Genomic DNA, 22855 nt, shown 5'->3' with positions numbered 1-22855 from the left:
TCAATTGAATCAATTATGAATCGGTTATCGGTTATGAAAACTCTCTCCCTCTCTCTCTCTCTCTCTCTCTCTCTCTCTCTCTCTCTCTCTCTCTCTCTCTCTCTCTCTCTCTCGCTCGCTCGCTCTCTCTCTCTCTCTCTCTCTCTCTCTCTCTCTCTCTCTCTCTCTCTCTCTCTCTCTCTCTCTCTCTCTCTCTCTCTCTCTCTCTCTCTCTCTCTCTCTCTCTCTCTCTCTCTCTCTCTCTAGCCTCCTTCACTAAGATCTGTCCTGCAGGAAAAGGAATGTCGTACCAGCAATTTCGCAGAACTTTGGCCATCCAGACTGACATCGGGCAGATTCTACCTCACAAAGGTGAGTCACACACCCTTGTGTAAATACCCCAGCAGACAGTTCATGTACATACATAAAAATGAATCAATTGAGACCGCGTCGTAATCCTTGTGATGTCCGATGGATCGAAAATGAGCCAAGAATTGCGTACTGAATTGGGTCTTTTCTGTGTTTACAGTATAGTCGAGCATTAAAGCGACAGTATGTAATGTTTTTAATGTTTCACAGTATAGTAGAGCATTAAAGCGACAGTATGTAATGTTTGTAAGGTTTCACAGTATAGTAGCGCATTAAAGCGACAGTATGTAATGTTTGTAAGGTTTCACAGTATAGTAGAGCATTAAAGCGACAGTATGTAATGTTTGTAAGGTTTCACAGTATAGTAGAACATTAAAGCGACAGTATGTAATGTTTGTAAGGTTTCACACATTCTGGTGATTCTGAGGATTTTTTTCCTTTTGTGTTGCAGAGATCAAACTGCCGGTAAGATCCTAAACATCTTTATTTATCAATACATCACACACAGGAAGCGATACACAGGAAGTGACACGTGCAGTAAACAGTACGGAACTATTTCCTCTTTAACGCCTTACTGCTGTAATTTGCCATAACAGGAAGTTCCTGTCCAGGTGACCACACCCATGCAGCATCAGCCAATCAGCACACACGTCCCTCGCATCCCAGGTGGGCATGCCTCTCTCTCTCTCTCTCCCTCCCTCTCTCTCTCTCTCTCTCTCACACACACACAATTGTTTATTTTGCCTCTGCTTCAGTGTCTCTCTCTCTCTTTTTCTTTCAGTTATCATCCCCAAGCCTACGACGCATCCCATAATCCACATTCCCCGGGAGAAAGAGACTCTGGTGGTGGCACAGACGCAGGTCTCGCGTGAGTTCCACAGCAACCACCGATCACACCACAGCTCACGGTATAATACGGAGTCTGACACGATTCAGTTAGCTGCGTTCATCTGGTAGCTTTAGCAAAAAATAAAATAAAATAAAAAAAATAAAAAAAATAATAAAAAAAACGAACGTGCAATACAGCGATGGAAAAAAGGTAAACAAATCTTCACACAAAAGAACACACAGAACATGGAGTCGACTCACTGATTGTGATTCACTTATTCAACTGATTCATTTTCCCGGAGTCGAATTCGGAAACGAGTCAAATTCTGACCACAATCGAATTCCTTGGAAGTGACTCATGCAGCAGTGTGTGTTTGCTGTGTATTGACCCGCCAGACTGGGAACGTATCACGGTCACGTCCAAAAAAAACGCACTAAACTCTGCAATATGACTCGTGCCAAACTCTCTTGTATACAGCATCACTGTTTTTGTTTGGGTTCGGTTCCCGTACTCCGGCTCCTGTTCTGTTGTCGTTTATGGCTTATTACACTTTCCACCTTCATCCAGCATGTCTGTGGATTTAAACTGCAGTGTGTTTAGAAACCGTGCCGTTGTTGTTATCGCGTGTAGATCGGGGCCTCGTTTTTCCCGTTAGTTTGTTCAGTTTTATGTTTCGACTTTCCTCCAGATTTTAATCACGTCTTTGGGTCACGTATTTTTACTCAGTCAGTCTTTATAAAAGACTTCACACTTGTAGCTATTTATTCTAAAACCTCATATATGCTGCTAAAAAAGACACGATGCTACGTTAGCATCAGTATTAGCGACGCGTCTCCCGTCGTTTACTTTCTACACATCTGCCGCCGATTCATTTGTTTATATTTACAAACTGCGTTGTTGAGCGTAGATTACGTATTTATTTCAGTTAAATGCTGATACAATAAAACAAATCGCTTATAAATTAGGACACAAGACTAGCCGTTCAATTAGGATAAAAGTATTGGCACCCTATTAAAGTTTAAAGATCACTATTTGAGTAAAAAGCTTTTATTAGTGTTTTTTTTTTTTTTTTTTTTATCTCCAAGAACATGATTCCTTTCATTTTTATTTATATTATAAACCGTCATTATATTTCTCATGCAAAGCTTTCAAAAGTACTGAGTAAGCTCTCGAGCTGAATCATTTTTTGTGCTTTTTTTTGTTTATGCTGTGTGTGTGTGTGTGTGTGTGTGTGTGTGTTCCAGAGGTAGATGAATGCAAACTTAACAGGAACATCTGCGGTCATGGAGAGTGTATAAACACACACAATGGCTTCACGTGTCAGTGCAAAGCTGGATACCGTCCTCACACCCAGAGGAAGAGCTGCGTTGGTGAATACACACACACACACACACACAAATATTCTGACTGGTTGACACCACACTCATGTGTGTATCAGAAATACCATAACGTTTAGACTGAGCCACTGCAGAGGATGTCTGTTTGTATGTCCATCTGTCTGTCTCTCTCTCTCTCTCTCTCTTTGTTTATCTGTCCATCTGTCTGCTTCACCTGTCTGTTCTCACCTGAACTATTGGTGCAATTGTCTGTTTGTTTATCTGTCTGTATGTTAAAAATCATTACATTGTGTGTGTGTGTGTATGTGTGTGTGTGTGTAGATGAGAACGAGTGTGAAGGGGAGCCGTGCGGCCACGGCCGAGGCACCTGCATCAACACTGTCGGCTCCTACCGCTGCAACTGTCACCCCGGCAACCAACTGATAGGACACGTGAAACCGCGCTGTGTGGGTGAGTGACGCCTGAGACGCTGCTTACTGCTCTATAACCACTCATATGGTGACCAGACATTTACTTGACGTTTATTGAAGGAGTCTCCAGTGTCAGAGATTTTCCACATCACTAGTTGTAACTGAGGAGGCACGGTGGCTTAGTGGTTAGCACGTTCGCCTCACACCTCCAGGGTTGGGGTTCGATTCCCACCTCCACCTTGTGTGTGTGGAGTTTGCATGTTCTCCCTGTGCCTCGGGGGTTTCCTCCCCCGGTCCAAACACATGCATGGTAGGTTGATTGGCATCTCTGAAAAATTGTCCGTAGTGTGTGAGTGTGTGAGTGAATTAGAGTGTGTGTGTGCCCTGTGATGGGTTGGCACTCCGTCCAGGGTGTATCCTGCCTTGATGCCCGATAGGCACAGGCTCCCCGTGACCCGAGGTAGTTCGGATAAGCGGTAGAAAATGAGTGAGTGAGAGAGTAGTTGTAATGTAAATAAATAAATAAAACTGGCTGGTTTCAGATATAAACGAGTGCTTGTCTCCGGATATCTGTGGGATCAACGGACAGTGTGTGAACCTGCCCGGCTCTTACAAGTGCGAATGCCTGCCTGGTTTCAGAAGCAAGTCACGAAGACAACCTGTGTGTGAAGGTATGAACACACACACACACACACACGTGTTAGGTTGCATATATCCTGCATATATTCACCTCTCTGTCTCCCTCTGTAGATATTAATGAGTGTTTGGATCCTGCTAAGTGTCCTGACGCACAGTGTGAGAACACAGTTGGGTCGTACGAGTGTATTCCCTGCCAGCCTGGACACAAGGTGCATGGAGGAGTGTGTTACGGTAAGTCGATGTTGATGATTTGGAGTAACGGAGTTCCTCAGAGTCTAATAATGATGAAGTGTTCAGGTTAATGATGTCAGGGATTTTCATTAGGCCGCCTGCGTAGTGCTCAGGACTTTCTCTGCTTCCTCTGTAGCAGCTCTAAAGTCATGATTAAATCACAGCGATGTTCATCTGGGAGTTCAGATTTATAACACACACACATACGCACACACACATACGCACACACACATACGCACACACACACATACGCACACACACACTTTAACAGTATTAGCAAGCAAGAAGAAGTGCATTGAAGACTTGCTGCATGTTCATTATAAATGTGTGTGAGCGTGTGTGTGTGTTTGTGCGTGTGCATTTGTGTGTGTCTGTGTTTGTGTCTGTGTGTCTGTGCCTGTGTGTGTTTGTGTGTGTGTGTCTGTGCCTGTGTGTGTTTGTGTGTGTGTGTATGTGTGTGTGTGAGTTTGTGTGTGTGTCTGTGTGTTTGTGTGTGTGTCTGTGTTTGTGTCTGTGTGCCTGTGTGTGTGTCTCTGTGTTTGTGCCTGTGTGTGTTTGTGTCTGTGTGTGTGTGTGTGTGTGTGTGTTGTGTGTGTGTGTGTGATAGAAATCTGAGCTCTTTATTTTAAAGCTCTATATCATAAACTCCTCCCTCTGTGTTTCTCTCAGACTGTTACTTGCTATCCCATTGTCCCACTTTATTTCTCTCTAACACACATACAGATGTGAACGAGTGTCAGAAGAGAGGCGTGTGTGTGAACGGCCGGTGCGAGAACTTGCCTGGGACGTACCGGTGTCTCTGTAACGAGGGCTTCCGGCCCGAGGTAGACAGCAAGGGCTGCCGGGGTGAGTGGTGTTCCTGTAGTGAACACTTTGGTTGGCATGTTACAAAAACTGCTATAACTGCGTGTGTGTGTGTGTCTGTGTGTGTGTCTGTGTGTGTGTGTGTGTGTGTGTGTGTGTGTGTGTGTGTGTGTGTGTGTGTGTGTGTGTGTGTGTGTGTGTGTGTGTGTGTGTGTGTGTGTGTGTGTCGCCAGATATTAACGAGTGCCAGGACACCCGTTTGTGTGCAAATGGGCACTGCATAAACACAGAGGGCTCGTTTCATTGCCAGTGTTACCTTGGATACCAGAAGACCCAGGAGGGCAGCCACTGTGAGGGTGAGGAAAGCTAGCAAGCTAACACACACACACACACACACACACACACACACAAACTGTGCCAGGTTGAAGAAATGGGACGGGACAGACTGTAAAGGAATAGAATTTAAATAGATAAAAGGAAAAGCAGTGGGATGTGATATGATGGACTGAGGATGGAACTAAATAGAGTTGTTTAGAACGGAAAGTAAGAGGACAGGAAAGGATCAAAATGAAAAAGTTGGAGATTGGAATAAAAGGGAAGTTATCCAGCCGTCACCGGGTCCACCGTCTGTGTTCCAGAAAGGTTCAAAGCCGAGAGGAAGTGAGACGACTGATTTCTGATTCATTCTTCCTCAGATATAAACGAGTGCGAGCGTTCAAACAGCTGCCACAGGGGGCGCTGCATCAACACCATGGGATCCTACCGCTGTGAGTGCCAGAAAGGATACATGCTCATTAACGGACGCAGATGCCAAGGTGCTGACACACACACACACACACTCACACACTCACACACACACAGAGCAGTATATCACTGTATACATTAACACTTTGGATTAGCTTGAACACAAAATAAAGTTGAATTCATTTTCTCGTTCTCTCTTATCCGTTTTTCAGACATAGATGAGTGTGAGCTGGACAGAAGTCTGTGCCAACCTCATGGAGTGTGTGAGAACAGGCAGGGCGGATATGTGTGTGTGTGTAACGACGGCTTTGTTCTGTCCGAGGACAAGCACAGCTGCGAAGGTACATCTGTGTGTGTGTGTTTGGGTAACAGGCGTATTATGGTGTCTATGACAAATGTGTGTGTATATACATGATGTGTGTGTGTTTCCCCTGCAGAGGTGGTACAGTATCTGGACAATAAGAAGGAGTGTTACCTTAACCTGGATGACACAGTGTTCTGTGACAGCGTTCTGGCCACCAACGTGACCAAACAGGAATGCTGCTGCTCAGTGGGAGTGGGCTGGGGGGATCACTGTGAGATTTACCCCTGCCCTGTTTATCACTCTGGTATTTACACACACACACACACGCTGTATTTTTTAAGGACTCAGTCCATATTGTCATTAATCAAACAACAGGAATGTAAATCAATAACAGCTGGTTCGGTGACCACTGACCTTCTGTAACTACAAACTCTTCCACTGAACCCCTCGCTACAGATTTATATCATATTATATATTATATAACTGACTTTTTGACATTCTGGGTTTTTGAGTTCTGTAGGTCGAAATAAATCTGACTGATTTCATTCAATTGAAATAACAATGAACATATTCACTGATGTACAGAGTCAGGAAGTGTGAGACGTGTCTACGTTCAAGATACTTAAAGGTGGATGTTTGAAAAATGCTTCAGAAAACCGAGTCGGGCCGACAAACAAAACAAAACATGTAGCCAATGAGCATAAAGGGGCGTGTCTTATCAATATGCGGCGGAGAGAGAGTTCAGTGCGCATGTCTGACATTAGCCGAAAGCGATTGAAACATTGACATGGCGGATACCTGCCGTTACCTCTGCCTCGGGCTCTATGTGTTCAACGTCGTCTTCCGCGTGAAACGGAGCTAAACCTTTCACGGTACAACACACAGTACTACAAAAACACATTTGTATTATCATAGTATTACTCATTGTGTTCATTTATTGATAAAAAAAAAAAAAAATACCCCCTCGACCAGCTGCCGCCATAATATTCGCCTAGGTTACGTATGTATGTGTGGGCGGAGCTATCAATACAGGGGTGACACCCATTTGGGTTAGGGGCGTGTTTGTTTTGGTGATTTCAAATGTCAACATTGTATTTTAAACATCGTGAACCGCGTCTTTAAGTCTTAAGTTATTTTCTCATTACTAACGGCGTAATAATCCTCAAGCGTGTAACTTTCGCGTATGCGTCTGATTTTTGTGGGGAGGGAAAACTTTGTGCCCCGTGTGAGGCTCGAACTCACGACCTTCAGATTATGAGACTGACGCGCTGCCTACTGCGCCAACGAGGCCTGAGAGGAGCAGGAAGTAGAGCTGCTTTAGAGCGACCAGAGGGGGGCGGGGGAGGGGCGTGGCCTTTGTTCTTAGGTTTCTGTGTGTGTGTGTGTGTGTGTGTGTGCGTAAGAGCTTCACAATATGGATAACTCCTGTGATTATTATTATTTTCTACACTTTCAGACTAGAATATAATTTTTTTTTATTTGAAGCATAAACATAATTAAATCAGATGAGAATTTTGACACTTTATCATCCAGAGAAATAAAAACTGAAACTTGGGGTTTTCCCTCCACATTCTGCTCAAAACCTCTAAGGGCTTTTGTGGTAATGTTGATTCCCCCCACCCCCCACCCCCCATTTCTATAAGCGGATGAATTATACAGAGGTTTTATGTAAATTATTAATATTCACTATATTCACTTCGAATGTTTGTGTATTTACTGTCTTTTCTTTAGTTTAGTCATTTCAGTTTGTTTCAGTCGGAAGCTTCGCTATAAAGCACTGGGTTAGAACTTTTACACACGTCAACTGACCTTAAGCTAAAAGTGAGTTCCACAAAAACAGGGTTTTTTTTTGGTGTAATCACAGATGTGAGGATGAAATATTGTGGACTATTCCTTCAGAAACATGACCTGCTTTACTTCAGCTCATAAGGGATGTGATAGCCTAGTGGTAAAGGTTCATGAGGTCAAATCCCAGCTCCACCAAGCTGCCGCTGCTGGGCCCCTGTATAAGGCCCTTAACCCTCAATTGTATAAAATAAAAACGTATGTCACTCTGGATAAAGGTGTCTGCTAAACGCCAGAAATGTAAATGTCAGTATGGAGTCATATATATATATAAGTTTATATAATAATGTATAGATGTGAGGACAGATTGGTAATGAAGTGTGTTGTGTGTTGTGTAGCGGAGTATCACTCTCTGTGTCCAGTGGGACGAGGCTTTTACCACGAGGAGGGAAAGATGGAGTACGGTCTGCCAGTGCACAGAGGTACACACACATACAGACTGTCTCACACACACACACACACACACACACACACACACATACTGTCTCACAAATACACGCACACTCTCACAAATACAAACACACACACACACACACATACTGTCTCACAAATACACGCACACTCTCACAAATACAAACACACACACTCCCACACATACACACACACTCTCACAAATACAAACACACACACTCACAAATACACACACTCTCACAAATACAAACGCACACAGACTCTCACAAATACACACACGTATACTGTTCCACAAATACACACACTCTCACACACACACTCTCCCACAAATACACACACTCACAAATACAAACACACACTGACTGTGTCACAAATACACACACTCTCACACACAAACTGTCACAAATACAAACACACACATGCTCACAAACACACACAAAAATACAAAAACACACATGCAGGCACACACACATGCTCACAAACACACACACACACTCACACACTGAGTCCCAAATACAAACACACATGCTCACAAACACACACACACTATCTCACAAATACAAACACACAATCACATGTTCTAAGTTTTTGTCCTGTAGTTATTATTTTTGTGCCTTATTTGACTGGACTTTTGAAATTGAAATAATACTCTCGCTCTCCTCTCTTTCCTCTCTCTCTCTATCCTCTCGCTCCTCCAGACATAGACGAGTGTGTGTTATTCGCAAATGAAATCTGTAAAGAGGGTCGATGTATAAACACACAGCCCGGATTTGAGTGTTATTGTCAACAGGGTTATTATTACGACAGCAACCTTCTTGAGTGTATAGGTATACACACTCACACACACACACACACACTCACACACACTGCAGTTACTTTACTGACATAAAGACAAGAACAACACTATTATTTTAAGCACTGTATCATGAGTCTCATAAAGCATTATAATTCCTTAAGTCTTTCAGTTCTTCAGGGTTTTTTTTCCTGTGCATATTAAATTCTGTATTGTTCTTCCCCTGAAACATTCATTACCTTGAATTATCGATTCAAAGTAATTCAACTTATCGAAATATCGAATTATCGATCGATCGTAACCTTGAATAAAAGCAGGAAAGAATTCAGCAGAAAATCTTACTGCATCTTCACAGGCAGTAATATTTACAGCTTTGGCCACCAGGAGGCAGTATATGCTCACGCGTTCACAGCTTTAAGTGTAACGTGGACGTGTGGAAAGATCTGAGAGTGTATTTTATACAGATGATATTTTCTGACAGGTTAATGACGTTAGACATGATCATGTGTAGAGATTCTCTTTTCTTTTCTGTGCTGTAATAGATGTGGACGAGTGTCACGATGAGTCTCTGTGCACGAACGGTCACTGTGTGAACACACGTGGCTCCTTTTACTGCACCTGTAACGCCCCATGGACCCCAGACACCAGCAACAAGATGTGTGTCCTGCCTACAGACTTAGGTATTGGTTTGTGTGTGTGTGTGTGTGTGTGTGTGTGTGTGTGTGTGTGTGTGTGTGTGTGTGTGTGTGTGTGTTTAATTATACCGAGATTATATCCCAGTTCTCTAAAGAATCAGATCCCCAAAAAAATTGACATTTCCTTCTTCACACGTTCAATATTACTATTATTATTATTATTATTATTATTATTATTATTATTATTATTATTATTATTATTATAAAATACATTTTTTACATACATGATTTTATTTGAAAAAAAAAAAAAAATATATCGGAAATTTTTTTTTCCGTTATTATATATATATATATATATATATATATATATATATATATATATATATATATATATATATATATACATACAATATATATATTGTAAATACTTTTGCTGTTGTTTAAGACACAGTTGGTATTTTAATGCCGTCTATAAACATGAACTAAACCGTATGTCGTCATGGTGGACAAGTTATTTATTTATTTATTTATTTATTTATTTTTATTCATTTTTGTTAGATTAATAACGCGATGCCCTGAAAGAAATGAAACTTATTATAGATCTTTTTTTTTTTTTTTTTTTATTTAACTCAGCTGAAAATGTATGTTGTAAAATATTTTAGCTTTATTTATTTTTTATACACTAAACGATGCTTAATATCTCCACCTGAACTAAATCACTTACCATATGTGTGTCCTGAGGATTTGTCTGGATTAAGATAAAATCTGACTCGTAATAAAGAAAAACAGAAAAGATTGAGCACAGAACTGTGGAAGTGTGTTTGTAATGTGGAAGAAAATTTTCTGCCCCGTGTGAGGCTCGAACTCACGACCTTCAGATTATGAGACTGACGCGCTGCCTACTGCGCCAACGAGGCCTGAGGGGTGGAGACGGAATGGAGACTTTAAAGCTGCAGTGTGTGGGGGAGGAGCGCGGATTAAAGTGGAAGTGTGTGTGTGTGTGTGTGTGTGTGTGTGTGTGTGTGTGTGTGTGTGTGTGTGTGTGTGTGTGTGTGTCTGTGTCAGGGAGGTGGGTGGGGGGAAGCTAGTAAGAGAGAAAGAATTCATTCCGGATTGTTCTGGCTGCTCATTTTGTGTGTGTGTGTGTGTGTGTGTGTGTGTGTGTTTAGATGGGTTGATGATCAGAAGTTAATTCGTACATGTCCAGTTTATACACACGTCTAAAAAAGGTTCTGATGACAAAATGCTGAGGTGTTTATTTATGTCTTTCAAAGAAAAAGAAGAAGAAAAAAAAAGAAGCTGTTGAAGTGAAAATGTTTTTTTTTCTTCTCTCACAGCAGCTCCTTCTTTAGCTTTATATTGCTGTGGTATACAGAGCAAAATCCCCAGAAAACAAGGCCAGAGAACATTGTGTAACTACCGTTGTGCTGTGTGAAATGTTAGCCGACTAGCATGAACAAAAAAAAACAGATGTGAACTTCTTTTACAGTGAAATCATTAAGTAAAAAAACAAAATGATTGCGTAAAGTTACAAAGTCATCAAGCAATTTTACCACTAAATAAGATCCCACGCTGCTTCATTGTAGCTAAAATCAGCTAGCAGACGCTAACAGATAAACAGCTTGTGACTATCAAGAGGCTAAACTAGCAAGCAAGCACTCCTAGCAAGTTAGCTTCAAAATCTTGGTCTTTGTAACCATGGAGTGTGTACGTGTGTGTGTGTACGTGTGTGTGTGTGGAGGTTGTTATTTTTGTATTTAAGTTTATTTAAGTGCTAGCTGTCACTAAATAATGAGCCTTGTTCTTCACTACATAACCCATAAATCTTTTGAACGACCTTCTTGGGTTAGCGGTTCCGATCCCTTTCTGCTAAGCGAGAGTAAAACAGGTGTTTACAAATTTAAGCCCTTCATTAAATTTCCAGCACGTTCTAGACACTCTGTGTAAGATGTGATGTGTAAGAGGATCACAGCCCACCACAGAGGCGATCACAGTGTTCTTCACTCCATCAGAACTGTTCCACTCAACATCTGGATTGGGATTTAGTATTTTTTTTCATGTGCGAGGGGAAAAACCTGCTCTTGCTCTGAGATAGTTCCAGGTTTCTGAGGCACTGGCTAATAAAATCACAGGTGTTGCGGAGAGAAAACCGAGCAGAACTTTATGCTAGCAGTAATGGAGACGCTTTAACCGTTTGCTGGTTTGCTAATTTTATTTAATGGTAACTTGCCTAGGAATCGATCGAGGTAACTTCACACTTTTTTTTGGGTAACTGTGTGTGTGTGTGTGTGTGTTTAGGCATAAACGAATGTCAGGACCCGTCAAACTGTAAAAACGGCCGATGTGTCGACACGCAGGATTCTTTCTACTGCATCTGTACACCACCCTGGATCCTCGGCACCGACCGCAACAGCTGCGTCACGCCGGAGGAACAGGCCGGTGAGTGCATTTAGAACAGACTCACCATGTAAAAGATGCATGATGGGTAATTTGTTTGTGTGTGAGTAGGGATATGTCATATGACAGTAACACATCGGGGTGTGTTGTTATAAGAAAATGAAGCGACACTAAAACCGGAGACTCCTTCCCTAAATTCTAATTTCTCCTCACAGAAAACGTAGATGTGAATTACGCCCCTTAATTAGCACCCTAATCGTTAGCGACTATATTGATGCATATCTCACCCAAACCTGTGTGCTTCTGATTGCTTCTTTCTCGTTCTTGTTCCTCCCTCCTTTCCCCAAATTCTCTCTCTCTCTCTTTCTCTTTCTCTCTCTCTCTGTCTTTCACTCACTCACTCTCTCTTTCTTTATTACTCCACTCTTCCCTCTCTCACTCTCGTTCTTACTTTCTCTCCGGACTTCTCTGTTCCTTTCCAGTAATGTCTGTGGTGACCCTTTCAGATGTGAATGAGTGTCTGGACCCGTCATACTGCAGGAACGGGAGGTGTGTGAACACTCCCGGCTCCTTCCACTGCATCTGCACTCAGCCGCGTACCTTCAGCGCCGCACTCAAGCAGTGCGTCTACGACGGTGTGTAACCCCACTCCTGCTCGCCCCACAACCTGGCCAGTTAGATCACAGTTTATCCTCTGTGTCCAGCAGCTTGTCGAGTTTCAGTGCACAGCCACGACTGGCTTTAGTGCGAGTGCTAAACTAGCTAGACTCGAGACTTTCCTTGTATTTAGTGGTGTACTTGGTAGGATAGGACCCATTTGTGTTTATTGTGTGTTTGTCTTTCTTTTCTCTTCTCTTCTCTCTTTCTCTTCATTATCCCATTACCTCTGTCTCTTATTCTCTGTGCCCTCGCATTCTCTTGCTATCCATTTCTCTCTCTCTCTCTCCCTATCAGACCGTACAGCAGCCCATAAGGATGTTTGTTTTGAAGAAGTGGATGAAGATCTGATCTGCACCGTCCCAAGGCCAGGGCTGGCAGTCACTTACTCCGAGTGCTGCTGCCATTACGGTCACGGTTGGGGCCCCGAATGCCGCACATGCCCTCAAAGAAACTCTGGTGAGTTAACAGTAGTACTTCTCCGATCCTGTAGAGGGCGCTCTTTCTGGTCGAGAAACTCAAGTATGCTAACAGTAGTACTTCTCAAGTCCAAAAGAACGTGATCTTTTCCACTGCGAAACTCAGGTGTTACCAGGCGAACCCAGGAACCTTTTCAGGAACTCCAACATCTCAAGATCTTAGGGCCTTTCTTAAAACATTAGGAACCTTAGATGTTTCTCCACCACAAAAATATCTTTATCTGTAACAACTGTATGGACTTAACACCACAGGATTTTTTAGTATCCCAGAAACCTTTTTTTCAGCACAGGAAGTTTTTCAGGGATGCATGAACCACTACGGAGACCTTAAGAAATCTAGTTCATGATTCTTAGAAACTCTTGGATTAGATGAGCTTTCTGCAGGAACTATATGGTTGGAGATTGCTGTAATAAAATAAAAAAAAAGCCACATGGTCAGATATACAGTAAGTGTCCCAGAATGATGAATCCTCTTCTCTGGAATTGTGCTTCGTTTCAAGTGGCCACTTGCTTGATGAGGGGAAGTCGAGACGAGACGAGACGAGAGGTTGTTGATAACGGAACGATGGGTCGGCGATGGCATAAATGGAACTTATGAGAGTGAAACGATGATCTATTTATTGAGCAGATGCATAATGTATCTTTAAATGTTTAACACACACCATACATTATTTTCCAGCTTAACCGTGGTTTTTGGATCTAAAGATTGGGCCATTGGCCAGGTCACATGAGTACAGACTAGATTTTTTTTTAAACCTCTCCCGTCCCACTCCCAAAAAAAAAATTCCCGTCCCATCCCAATCCCGCAAAAAAACTGGGGAAAATCCCATCCCGTCCCAATCCCAGAAGAATGACTCCCATTCCCTCCCACTCCCGTGTTTTTTTGTTTTTTTTTTCATTTTTTTCGTTCATTTAACCAGCCATACCAAAGCAAACAGATTATATTTTTATTCATATCAAAGGTATATTTGTGTATTCCCGGTCCCGCCCACTCCCGCTGACAATTTTTCCTGTCCCATTCCAGTCACCTGATTAATAGTGATTTTGTTTCCCATCCCGCGGGATTCCCGTGACCTGCGGGAATCCCGAAAAGACGTCAGCCTCTATTACAGACTACAGACTGCATTATTTTTCTGCACTCTGCGTGTATGTGCTGTATTAAAGTTTTTCTACATTATCTTGCAGTGATCTTTAACAGGCTGTGTGAGATGCACCTGGAGACCGAGTCGGACGGAGACTCAGACTTCGTAGCACCTTTCAGTTATAACCCAGGTGAATTCTCCAACAGCCAATCAGATTTCAGAGCCATGAACAAACGGCTTGTAAGGCAAATGTGTAGCACAAAGTTAAAGATAAATCTCTCTCTCTCTCTTTCTCTCTCTCTCTCTCTCTCTCTCTCTCTCTCTCTCGTTCAGAGAGGGACAGTTCAGAGGAAGACTCAGACGAGTGCAGCTGTGCTAACGGCCGATGTGTCCGTTCGTACCTGGGTACCATGTGTGAGTGTAACCCGGGCTTTAGACTGGATCATTCACGAACGCGCTGTGTAGGTGAGTGTGTACGCAAACACGTCGAACGGAAAGACAAATATTTTCATTAAACATTAACACCTTAAGTTTTTTTGGTGGCTGTTAATTTCTGACCCTATCAAATGATACCAGGATAATTTCACTGTCACAGTATAACAATTACAGTCCACAACATAGTACTAGATACAGTGCAGGAGCTGTGTTTGAGTTAGACCCTACCTGATACCAGTATCTCTCTCTCTCTCTCTCTCTCTCTCTCTCTCTCTCTCTCTCTCTCAATCTGCAGATATAGACGAGTGTACGGAGCGAGGGATCAGCCGCTTAAACCCGTGTAAAAACGCCCGCTGTGTGAACACTATAGGTTCCTTCAAGTGCATCTGCAAACAAGGGCATTGTCCCCACAGACACAGCACAAGACACGTGTACACACACAAGAACACTAAGTAAAACACACACACACACACACACACAAGCTTTCGCTCATCCTCGTCCACCATCCTGTAGATTTCATTGGTTGCTTGTGTTTTGTGGTTTCCTGTAAACATTTCTTCCCTTTTTTTTTAAATTCAGTTGTTTGAACTGAAGTCCTGTTTATAATAATGTCATGTGTGTGATGTCATATTTTTTTATTTACATGTACATGTTAAGAATCCCTTCCCTCATCCTTCTCCTTGTCCTCTTTTATCTTTGAGTTCTTTTTGCACAACTTTTGATCCTGATGTTTTTGGATTGAGAATGCGCCTGAGTGGAGTGGAATGGAGACGGACGCTGTACTTTCGACCTAAGAGAAGCCTCAGCTCAGTTAATGGTATTTTTTTTTTGTTTTTGGGAGAGAATCTTTGGGTACAGTCTATTTGCGGTAAGCGCGTCTAGCCGTTCGTGCTGCGTGCTTGCTGACGAGTCAGTATTTAAACGAACCAGGCGCCCGGGCTGTAAACTTCATCCGTGTTCATATGAAGCCAATTTACATTTATGCCGTATTTATATGTATGAAGTTACGTTATGCCGTCGATACTTAGTGCAAGCAAAAGCGTATCCAACAAATGTAGACGTATTAACAGCCTGGAACACTAAGTGCAGTTAGCATCTTGCCTCGATTTGCACTAATTCCTAAAGAAAAAGGAAATGAAATCTAACGTGTTCAGATCTTACACTAAAAGCACTCTTTTGTTTCTAGACGTTTCTGTAACACCGCTGCGAAGTTTTAAGCCTCGATCAATAATCAATATTTGACTTTAAGTTCTCTTATACAATTAGCCACGCCCACAGTACTCCATACAAGGCAAAGCACACGGAGATCAAAACGACATCTAAACAGAAAGCACGCGTGGTCTCTTACAAGGTGGCGTTACTTTGGTGTTAATTGAATAGCTAGACCTATTTCTCTTAATGTACGGATTTGTTTTGGAACAATTTTTCTTCCTATGAAAGCATTTTCAGACAGCGATTTTTGTCAAGTGTTTCCACAAATCCAGCTTTTGGTGAGAAGATGTTAAAGTACACACTCCAGAAACACTTAACACTATCCGTGATCTGAGCACACCGGCTTCGCGTACTATAAGCTGTCTGGTCTTTTGGTCTAGTTTTCATTCTAAGATGTATTTTTTTTTGTAATTTGCTACATGACAAAGTCGCACAATGTGAGAAAAGTTTCGAGGTAACATCAGAGGGCCAAAGAACAATAAATCTAAGATGAAGTGAAACCAAAAAAAAAAAAAAAAAAAGATGTCTTCATTTACATCTCTTTTAAGCGCGGCACCGGTCATAAATACATCATTACACGAGTTCAGACTTCATAAACTACAAGAAGTTAGTTCTCCTTCTCACTTTCGTTATAGCAGCTGCAAACAGTCGTAGCCTCTGTTTTTCCTTTTTCTTTTTAGAACGTTAAAGAAGAAAACCTGGGCTGTCGTTAAACAAAAAGCAGACAGACATCGAGTTACAGCTTCAAATATGAGGTGAAAATATAAAGTGGCAATCAGGATTGTGAGACAGATGACACATAAGACAAGGGGACGAAAGTGGGTGATGTTTTGCACAGAAACGCGGCGTGGTGACGTACCAGCGCCTCCTGAGCCACAAGAGGGAGTCTGAATGTCAGAAACCATGCAATGAGCCAGGATTAACGTGCTTACACTTTCACACAGGGAGTGTGTGAGAAAATTCACAACCGTGTCTTGTTTACTGCTGCGTAGACTTCACTATCATCACAGAGTCAGGGAGAATCCTTCAGAGACATTAAATAATAAGGTTACTTTAAGATGATGGTAATAGATTTGTATATGATCTAATTCTCTCTCTCTCTCTCTCTCTCTCTCTCTCTCTCGTTTTCTCTTTTACTGATTCAACACTGAGTTTTGATTAAATTCTGGAATCCCAACAACAGCACTTGGTGACTCAACCCACAACAGTCGCTACTCGTTATCAGAATAAGGCTCAGTGAGTCATTGTGTGTGTGTGTGTGTGTGTGTGTGTGTGTGTGTGTGTGTGCACTTGTGTGAGAGAGATAGAGAGAGAGGAGATGAATAGTAAATGTACCTTATGGAGGTGTCAGTGAAGCCCAAACTGCTGGGTTGTATGGAATTGACACTGAGACACAGTGAAAATGGATGGATGGATGGATAACTTATGCTATTTACTCACTGAATGTACAGGAGTGTTATTAGGTAAATAGTTTGATGGATGTGTAAGTGGAGGATTGGATGGGTGGATGGATGGATGGATGGATAGAGAAGGCCAAACCAGAAGTGTTACTTTAAAAAAAAAAAACACTTGGAATGGACGGATGTGAACGGATAAATGGATAGATAGAATGGCTGTATGTTTGAATGGATGGATGGATGGATGGATGGATGGATGGATGGATGGATGGGAATATTAATAGGGATGCAGGGATAACATAAAAGGTGGTTTATTAGGGAATAACAAAAGGCTGAAAACCCTATGAACACAACAACAACAACAATAACAACAACCCGAAGACAACAAACAAGAGACAAGGACTCAGCAAAGAAGAGGCACAAGACAACAGGATTAAATATAGGAGGAAATCATAAACACACAAGGAGCAGGGACCTGTTTAAGGATAACGCTGGACAACACACGTGAACACAAAATAACAAACATAGGCACATGGTACAAGACACACAAAAACTACCAGAATGTCCCCCTAGTGTCCAGACAGAGAAAGGTCCCAGATATTCCTGACACTGAGACTAAGGAGAAGAAGAGAAGAGATAAGAGACATTAAAAGAAATTCACACTTCACTCTTACTGAGATTCATATGGAATGTTTTCTATTGAATCTTTAACACATTTAATGTCAGGATGTTTGTGTGTGTGTGTGTGTGTGTGTGTCTGCAGGTGTCTGCAGGTATCCGCTAACTTTAGTACTTTAATCCCTACAGGCTGAGGCCTTGTTAAGACCAAATTAGCACAATTAGCGAATCTGTGGGACAAAAGAAGGAGACAATTCCCTCAGCACTTAACCCAAAGGTGCAATATGGGACACACACACACACATTAATTTCTAAAAATGGTGACATAATTAGGCCTCTTTAAGACTTCACCTTTTCAGATTTGTTTCCTTTTATGTCTTTAAGTTTGAAAATGGGGGCGTGGCTTGGGTGGAAGGCGTGGCTTGAGTAAAAAAAGCGTGCCTTGTAGCATGGGTTATGTTTTAATGATGGCTCATTGGGAACATTTGTCTGAATTCCATAAAAATTTTAAACAATCCAAAAAAAAAAAAAAATGTTTATTAATCGTTATTCATTCATAAAGGTATATAATTCTATAATTGTCCAGATTATATCACTGTAAAAAAATGGTGTGTAGGTAAGAGTCCTGGATGGAAGTCTGGATAATGCTTCATTGGAGCAGTTTATTTTTAATGAATTTATTTATTTTGTTTATTTTTAATTAAATTTCTTTAAAATCTGAAAGGTTATTTTAAAAAGATCAAATTTATTGAGATTTTTTTATTACACTATACACTATAATACACAAGGGACTGTACTGTATATAAAGCTTGTGATCTGGTGTGTGTGTGTGTGTGTGTGTGTGTGTGAGGGGGGTGACCTGGTTTTAGCAGCTATTCTCAGCCTGTGATTGATGAAATCTGGTAAGAGGTCATACCTGAAAACTGGCAAAAGTGTGTGTGTTTTCTGTCATGTCATTTGTCCAGTTATGAGTTTAGTGTCTCAAATGTGTGTACAGGTGTATGTGTGTGTTTGTGTGTGTGTGTGTGAGAGAGAGAGAGAGAGAGAGAGAGAGAGAGTGAGAGAGAGTGAGGGGGAGACAGCGATTAAGTCATCATTAAAATCATCATGAGAAAAAGTCTTCTATTTTTAGACACACACACACACACACACACACACACACACACACTTTGGGCCTCTCATATGCTTCATCATCTTTATTTCATCTCTTCATTCCGTCCCTCATCTACCGTGCCGGGAAAATGCAGAGCTACATTAGATGTGGAATTACACAGGTGTTCGTTCTCTCTCACACACACACACACACACACACACACACACACACACACACACACACACACACACACACACACAGCCATCTGTATTGTCTCACCATTTGACAGTGCAAAAGAAATGCATCTTGGGAAGAGACACCAAAAGAGGAGAAAACCTATTTATTAGAACATAATATATATACATATCTCTCTCTCTCTCACACACACACACACACACACACACACACACACACACCTCATGGATGTTTCATGGATGTTCCACAACATTAAATGTATCTCTAAATGGATAAAAAGTACCGCTCCTCTTTTTTGAATTGATAAAAGGTAGTAACATGAGAAACTGTCAAACGAATCGACATGTAACGTAACATTCAGGTGTTATGGTGCATCATTATTTCAAGCTCTTTCAGTTCACCTCTCTCTCTCTCTCTCTCTCTCTCTCTCTCTTTCTCTTCTTGTCCTCCTTTCATTGCCGCAGTTCTCTTAACCCAAACTGGAGCAGCAAGGTGCCCTTCAAAAACTTTGGACGGGAGAAGAGCAACAGAGAGAGAGAGAGAGAAAGAGAGAGAGAGAGAGAGAAAGAGAGAGCAACAGAGAGAGAGAGAGAGAGAGAGAGAGAGAGAGAGCAGAAATAGTCTGGTCATCCCAGAGAGAGGAGTGGAGGAGTGCGAAAGCGACAGGGGAAGAATATAAATATCTTTAGTAGGTCGGAATTAAAAGAGACGGAAGAAAGGAGGAGAAGAAAAGAGAGAAAGGACGATAGAAAGCCATCAGCATGCTGCCCAAGAGTGTGAGGATTCCTGGAAAAAAGAACTCAGTCCAAATACGACTTGTTAGTGTCACACCAGAGACGTCACTTAAAAGAAGAAATAAACCTGTCGGGATGCACTTTAGAATATAATCACCGCTGTAGAGTTCACCAAATCACCAAAGCTGATTATTTTCCAGCAACAGCACGTAATGATGGTTTATACTTCATACTACACAGCAATTCACTGGCTATTATATTTTTTATTTAAGAATGAGCTAAGTCTTAATATGAGTTATGATAGCTAGCTAAAGTGCAGTAGGAGTTATGGTAGCTAGCTAAAGTGCAGTAGGAGTTATGGTAGTTAGCTAAAGTGCAGTAGGAGTTATTTTAGCTAGCTAAAGTGCAGTAGGAGTTATTTTAGCTAGCTAAAGTGCAGTAGGAGTTATTTTAGCTAGCTAAAGTGCAGTAGGAGTTATGGTAGCTAGCTAAAGTGCAGTAGGAGTTATTTTAGCTAGCTAAAGTGCAGTAGGAGTTATGGTAGTTAGCTAAAGTGCAGTAGGAGTTATGGGAGCCAGGTAAAGTGCAGTAGGAGTTATGCTAGTCAGCTAAAATCTTAGTATGCAGTTCAATACTAGTTATGCAGTAGCATGAATGAGTTACAAAGGTTCAGAGTCTTGGATTTCTTGCCTAAGGTTTGTCTACTCTTGTCCCACTGACAAGCACATCAGTGAGAACTTACAGCTGCTGTGATTGTTACAGTGTGCTGTTTCAGTATTGTGTCTATCCAGTGTGTGTGTGTGTGTGTGTGTGTGTGTGTGTGTGTGTGTGTGTGTGTGTGACTGAGTTCTGGGACACTGTGTAGTTGGGACAGACTGACTCTGATTATAGAGATCTGGATCCTGCAAACTACAGCACATTCACTTATAACCATCAACACACACACACACACACACACCCTGAAACATCCACTCAGCTCTGTTTTTGTCACACACACACACACACACACACACACCCTGAAACATCCACTCAGCTCTGTTTTTGTCACACACACACACACACACCCTGAAACATCCACTCAGCTCTGTTTTTGTCACACACACACACACCCTGAAACATCCACTCAGCTCTGTTTTTGTTCAGACTGTGACTATATGGGAGAGAGACAGAAGTGAGACAGAGATGGAGTAGATCGAGATCTTCAGACATGTCAGCCTCATTAAAGCCTCGTTAATTTGTACTGACCCGGAAAAAATATTAAAGAGCTAAATTATTAGAAGAACCACTCCCCAACACAAACACACACACACACACACACACACACACACACACACACACAAGAAAACAATATGATGAAGGTTTGCTTTTCATTGTGGGGCATTTTCAGTTATTGGTGGAAATCCAAAACGTTCTTTCTTTTGTAAAACCATCCTGGGCTTCAACAACTCGTTAATTGACCACCAGCACCACAAACAGTGGCTTGTTATCAGATCACACTGACCATTACCAGTGAGCAGAAACTGATTGTCCAACAGATCTACACATATAACTAGGAAACAGTTCATATCAGAATTTTAACTATTAGCTAAAATGTCATTTATTTTTGCGGTTGCTTTACATGCTAGTTTATTGCTCCCTGCACAGAACATACTCATTCAGTCTCTTCATCTAAATCTGGAATGATTCAGATTGTCTTCCTTCCTTTTCTCCTCCTCTGCATGTCTTCAGTTTTCTGTTTATTTTCTTGCAGACGTGAGTCAGCAGAAAGACGGAGACAGAGAGAGAGAGAGAGATAGAGAAAGAAAAAGAGACAGAAAGAGAACGCGAGAGAGACCTTATCAAGGTGGACACACATGCATACATGCACCTGCAAGTTTCTCTCTCTCACACACACACACACACACACACACACACACACACCTGCAGGCTCTGAGACACAGACTTACACCGTGACTTTATTAGATGTGAAGACTGAAGTTGATTTATTAACATTAGCATTAGATACTGTACTGTAGTTGTGTAGAACACATTTTTGTGTAATGCTTAGAGTTGAGTTAATGTGTTCCATGTTATAATGCTTTTTCAGGGTGTCATATGTATATATATATATATATATATATATATATATATATATATATATATATATATATACATACACCAACACATACACAGAGGCCACGCCTACTTTATAAGACACATTAAGACACCAAGGTCACAGCTTCTTTATAGAAACTGACAGACACCGAGACCACGCCTTCTTCATTTTGACTGACAGGGACAGAGGTCACACCCCCTTCATTAAGCCTGGCAGACAAAGAGACTACACTCCCTTCACCAGGACTGACAAAACAAAGGCCATGCCTCTTTCAATGAAACAAACACAGAAGCCACGCCTTTATTGAGACTGGCTGACACTGAGGCCACTCCTCCCACATTCTGACTAAATAAACACAGGCAACCCAACCTTCACTGGATTTGACATACACAAAGGCCACGCCTCCTTCACTGGACCTGACATACACAAAGGAAACACCTCCTTCACTGGATCTGACATACACTAAGGCCACGCCTCCTTCACTGGATCTGACATACACAAAGGCCACGCCTCCTTCACTGGATCTGACATACACCAAGGCCACGCCTCCTTCACTGGACCTGACATACACAAAGGCCACGTCTTTCCTTCGCTGGGAATGACAGACACAGAGGACATGCCTTCTTCAATCTACAATTGCTGTGACTGATAGATTGATTAAATGGAACATTCCCATTTCCATATATGGATTCAAAGTCACACTCTGTGTGGTGTAAGATGCAGACTACACTATAATGTATGTAAATGTGTGTGTGTGTGTGTGTGTGTGTGCCTGATTGAGTGTTGGTGTCATCCAGCTGTCCTGTATGGGGAGGACAGATGGTCCCCAGCCCTCCCCCTCCCCTGCCTGTCTGGTGATTTGCGGTGTTTTTGGTGCTTCCACACACACTCTAAACACTGTTTGATCACGAGAACCTCAGACGTGTCAAAAACAAAGAAAATGCCATTTCAACTAGGAATTCCTTCTCAGACAGTTGGTGAAATGTCCTACACTCATCAACACCAAGACGTTTGTTAATGAACTACTGTTCATGTTCATGCTCTCACCGTGCAAACATCTCTTTATCTTCTTCTTCAGTATTAAAACGCAAACTGAATAAAACAATAATCTGTGTGAAAATTGTTTGATTT

The 22855-nt window shown here is 41.8% G+C and overlaps 1 protein-coding gene and 2 non-coding genes across 5 annotated transcripts in view; 1 reads left to right on the top strand and 2 right to left on the bottom strand.

Moving 5' to 3' along the window:
- The window catches only part of ltbp3 (latent transforming growth factor beta binding protein 3), a 36940-nt gene extending 20291 nt beyond the window's left edge, over window positions 1-16649 (top strand). For 2 of the 3 annotated variants that reach the window (XM_060863373.1, XM_060863372.1), the window contains exons 9-30: window positions 247-351; window positions 800-813; window positions 945-1014; window positions 1130-1216; window positions 2422-2547; window positions 2836-2964; window positions 3467-3595; window positions 3675-3794; window positions 4518-4640; window positions 4832-4954; window positions 5294-5413; window positions 5555-5683; window positions 5780-5950; window positions 7830-7913; window positions 8601-8729; window positions 9238-9375; window positions 11629-11769; window positions 12210-12362; window positions 12682-12843; window positions 14049-14135; window positions 14279-14410; window positions 14676-16649. In XM_060863373.1, the coding sequence (XP_060719356.1) occupies window positions 247-351; window positions 800-813; window positions 945-1014; window positions 1130-1216; window positions 2422-2547; window positions 2836-2964; window positions 3467-3595; window positions 3675-3794; window positions 4518-4640; window positions 4832-4954; window positions 5294-5413; window positions 5555-5683; window positions 5780-5950; window positions 7830-7913; window positions 8601-8729; window positions 9238-9375; window positions 11629-11769; window positions 12210-12362; window positions 12682-12843; window positions 14049-14135; window positions 14279-14410; window positions 14676-14836 (2633 nt within the window). In that variant the 3' untranslated portion in view covers window positions 14837-16649. The remainder of the gene's footprint in view (window positions 1-246; window positions 352-799; window positions 814-944; window positions 1015-1129; window positions 1217-2421; window positions 2548-2835; window positions 2965-3466; window positions 3596-3674; window positions 3795-4517; window positions 4641-4831; window positions 4955-5293; window positions 5414-5554; window positions 5684-5779; window positions 5951-7829; window positions 7914-8600; window positions 8730-9237; window positions 9376-11628; window positions 11770-12209; window positions 12363-12681; window positions 12844-14048; window positions 14136-14278; window positions 14411-14675) is intronic. The other variant, XM_060863374.1, reaches the window with a different exon arrangement.
- On the bottom strand, window positions 6864-6936 carry trnam-cau (transfer RNA methionine (anticodon CAU)). Its single transcript has one exon. It is a non-coding gene; the product is annotated as a tRNA-Met (tRNA).
- Window positions 10175-10247, bottom strand: trnam-cau (transfer RNA methionine (anticodon CAU)). Its single transcript has one exon. It is a non-coding gene; the product is annotated as a tRNA-Met (tRNA).
- Window positions 16650-22855: the final 6206 nt, after the last annotated feature.

This window comes from Tachysurus vachellii, chromosome 26 (assembly GCF_030014155.1).
Source record: "Tachysurus vachellii isolate PV-2020 chromosome 26, HZAU_Pvac_v1, whole genome shotgun sequence".
Lineage (NCBI taxonomy): Eukaryota > Metazoa > Chordata > Actinopteri > Siluriformes > Bagridae > Tachysurus > Tachysurus vachellii.
The sequence above is the reverse complement of the archived record's forward strand: the minus strand, read 5'-3'. Positions and strand labels throughout refer to the sequence as shown.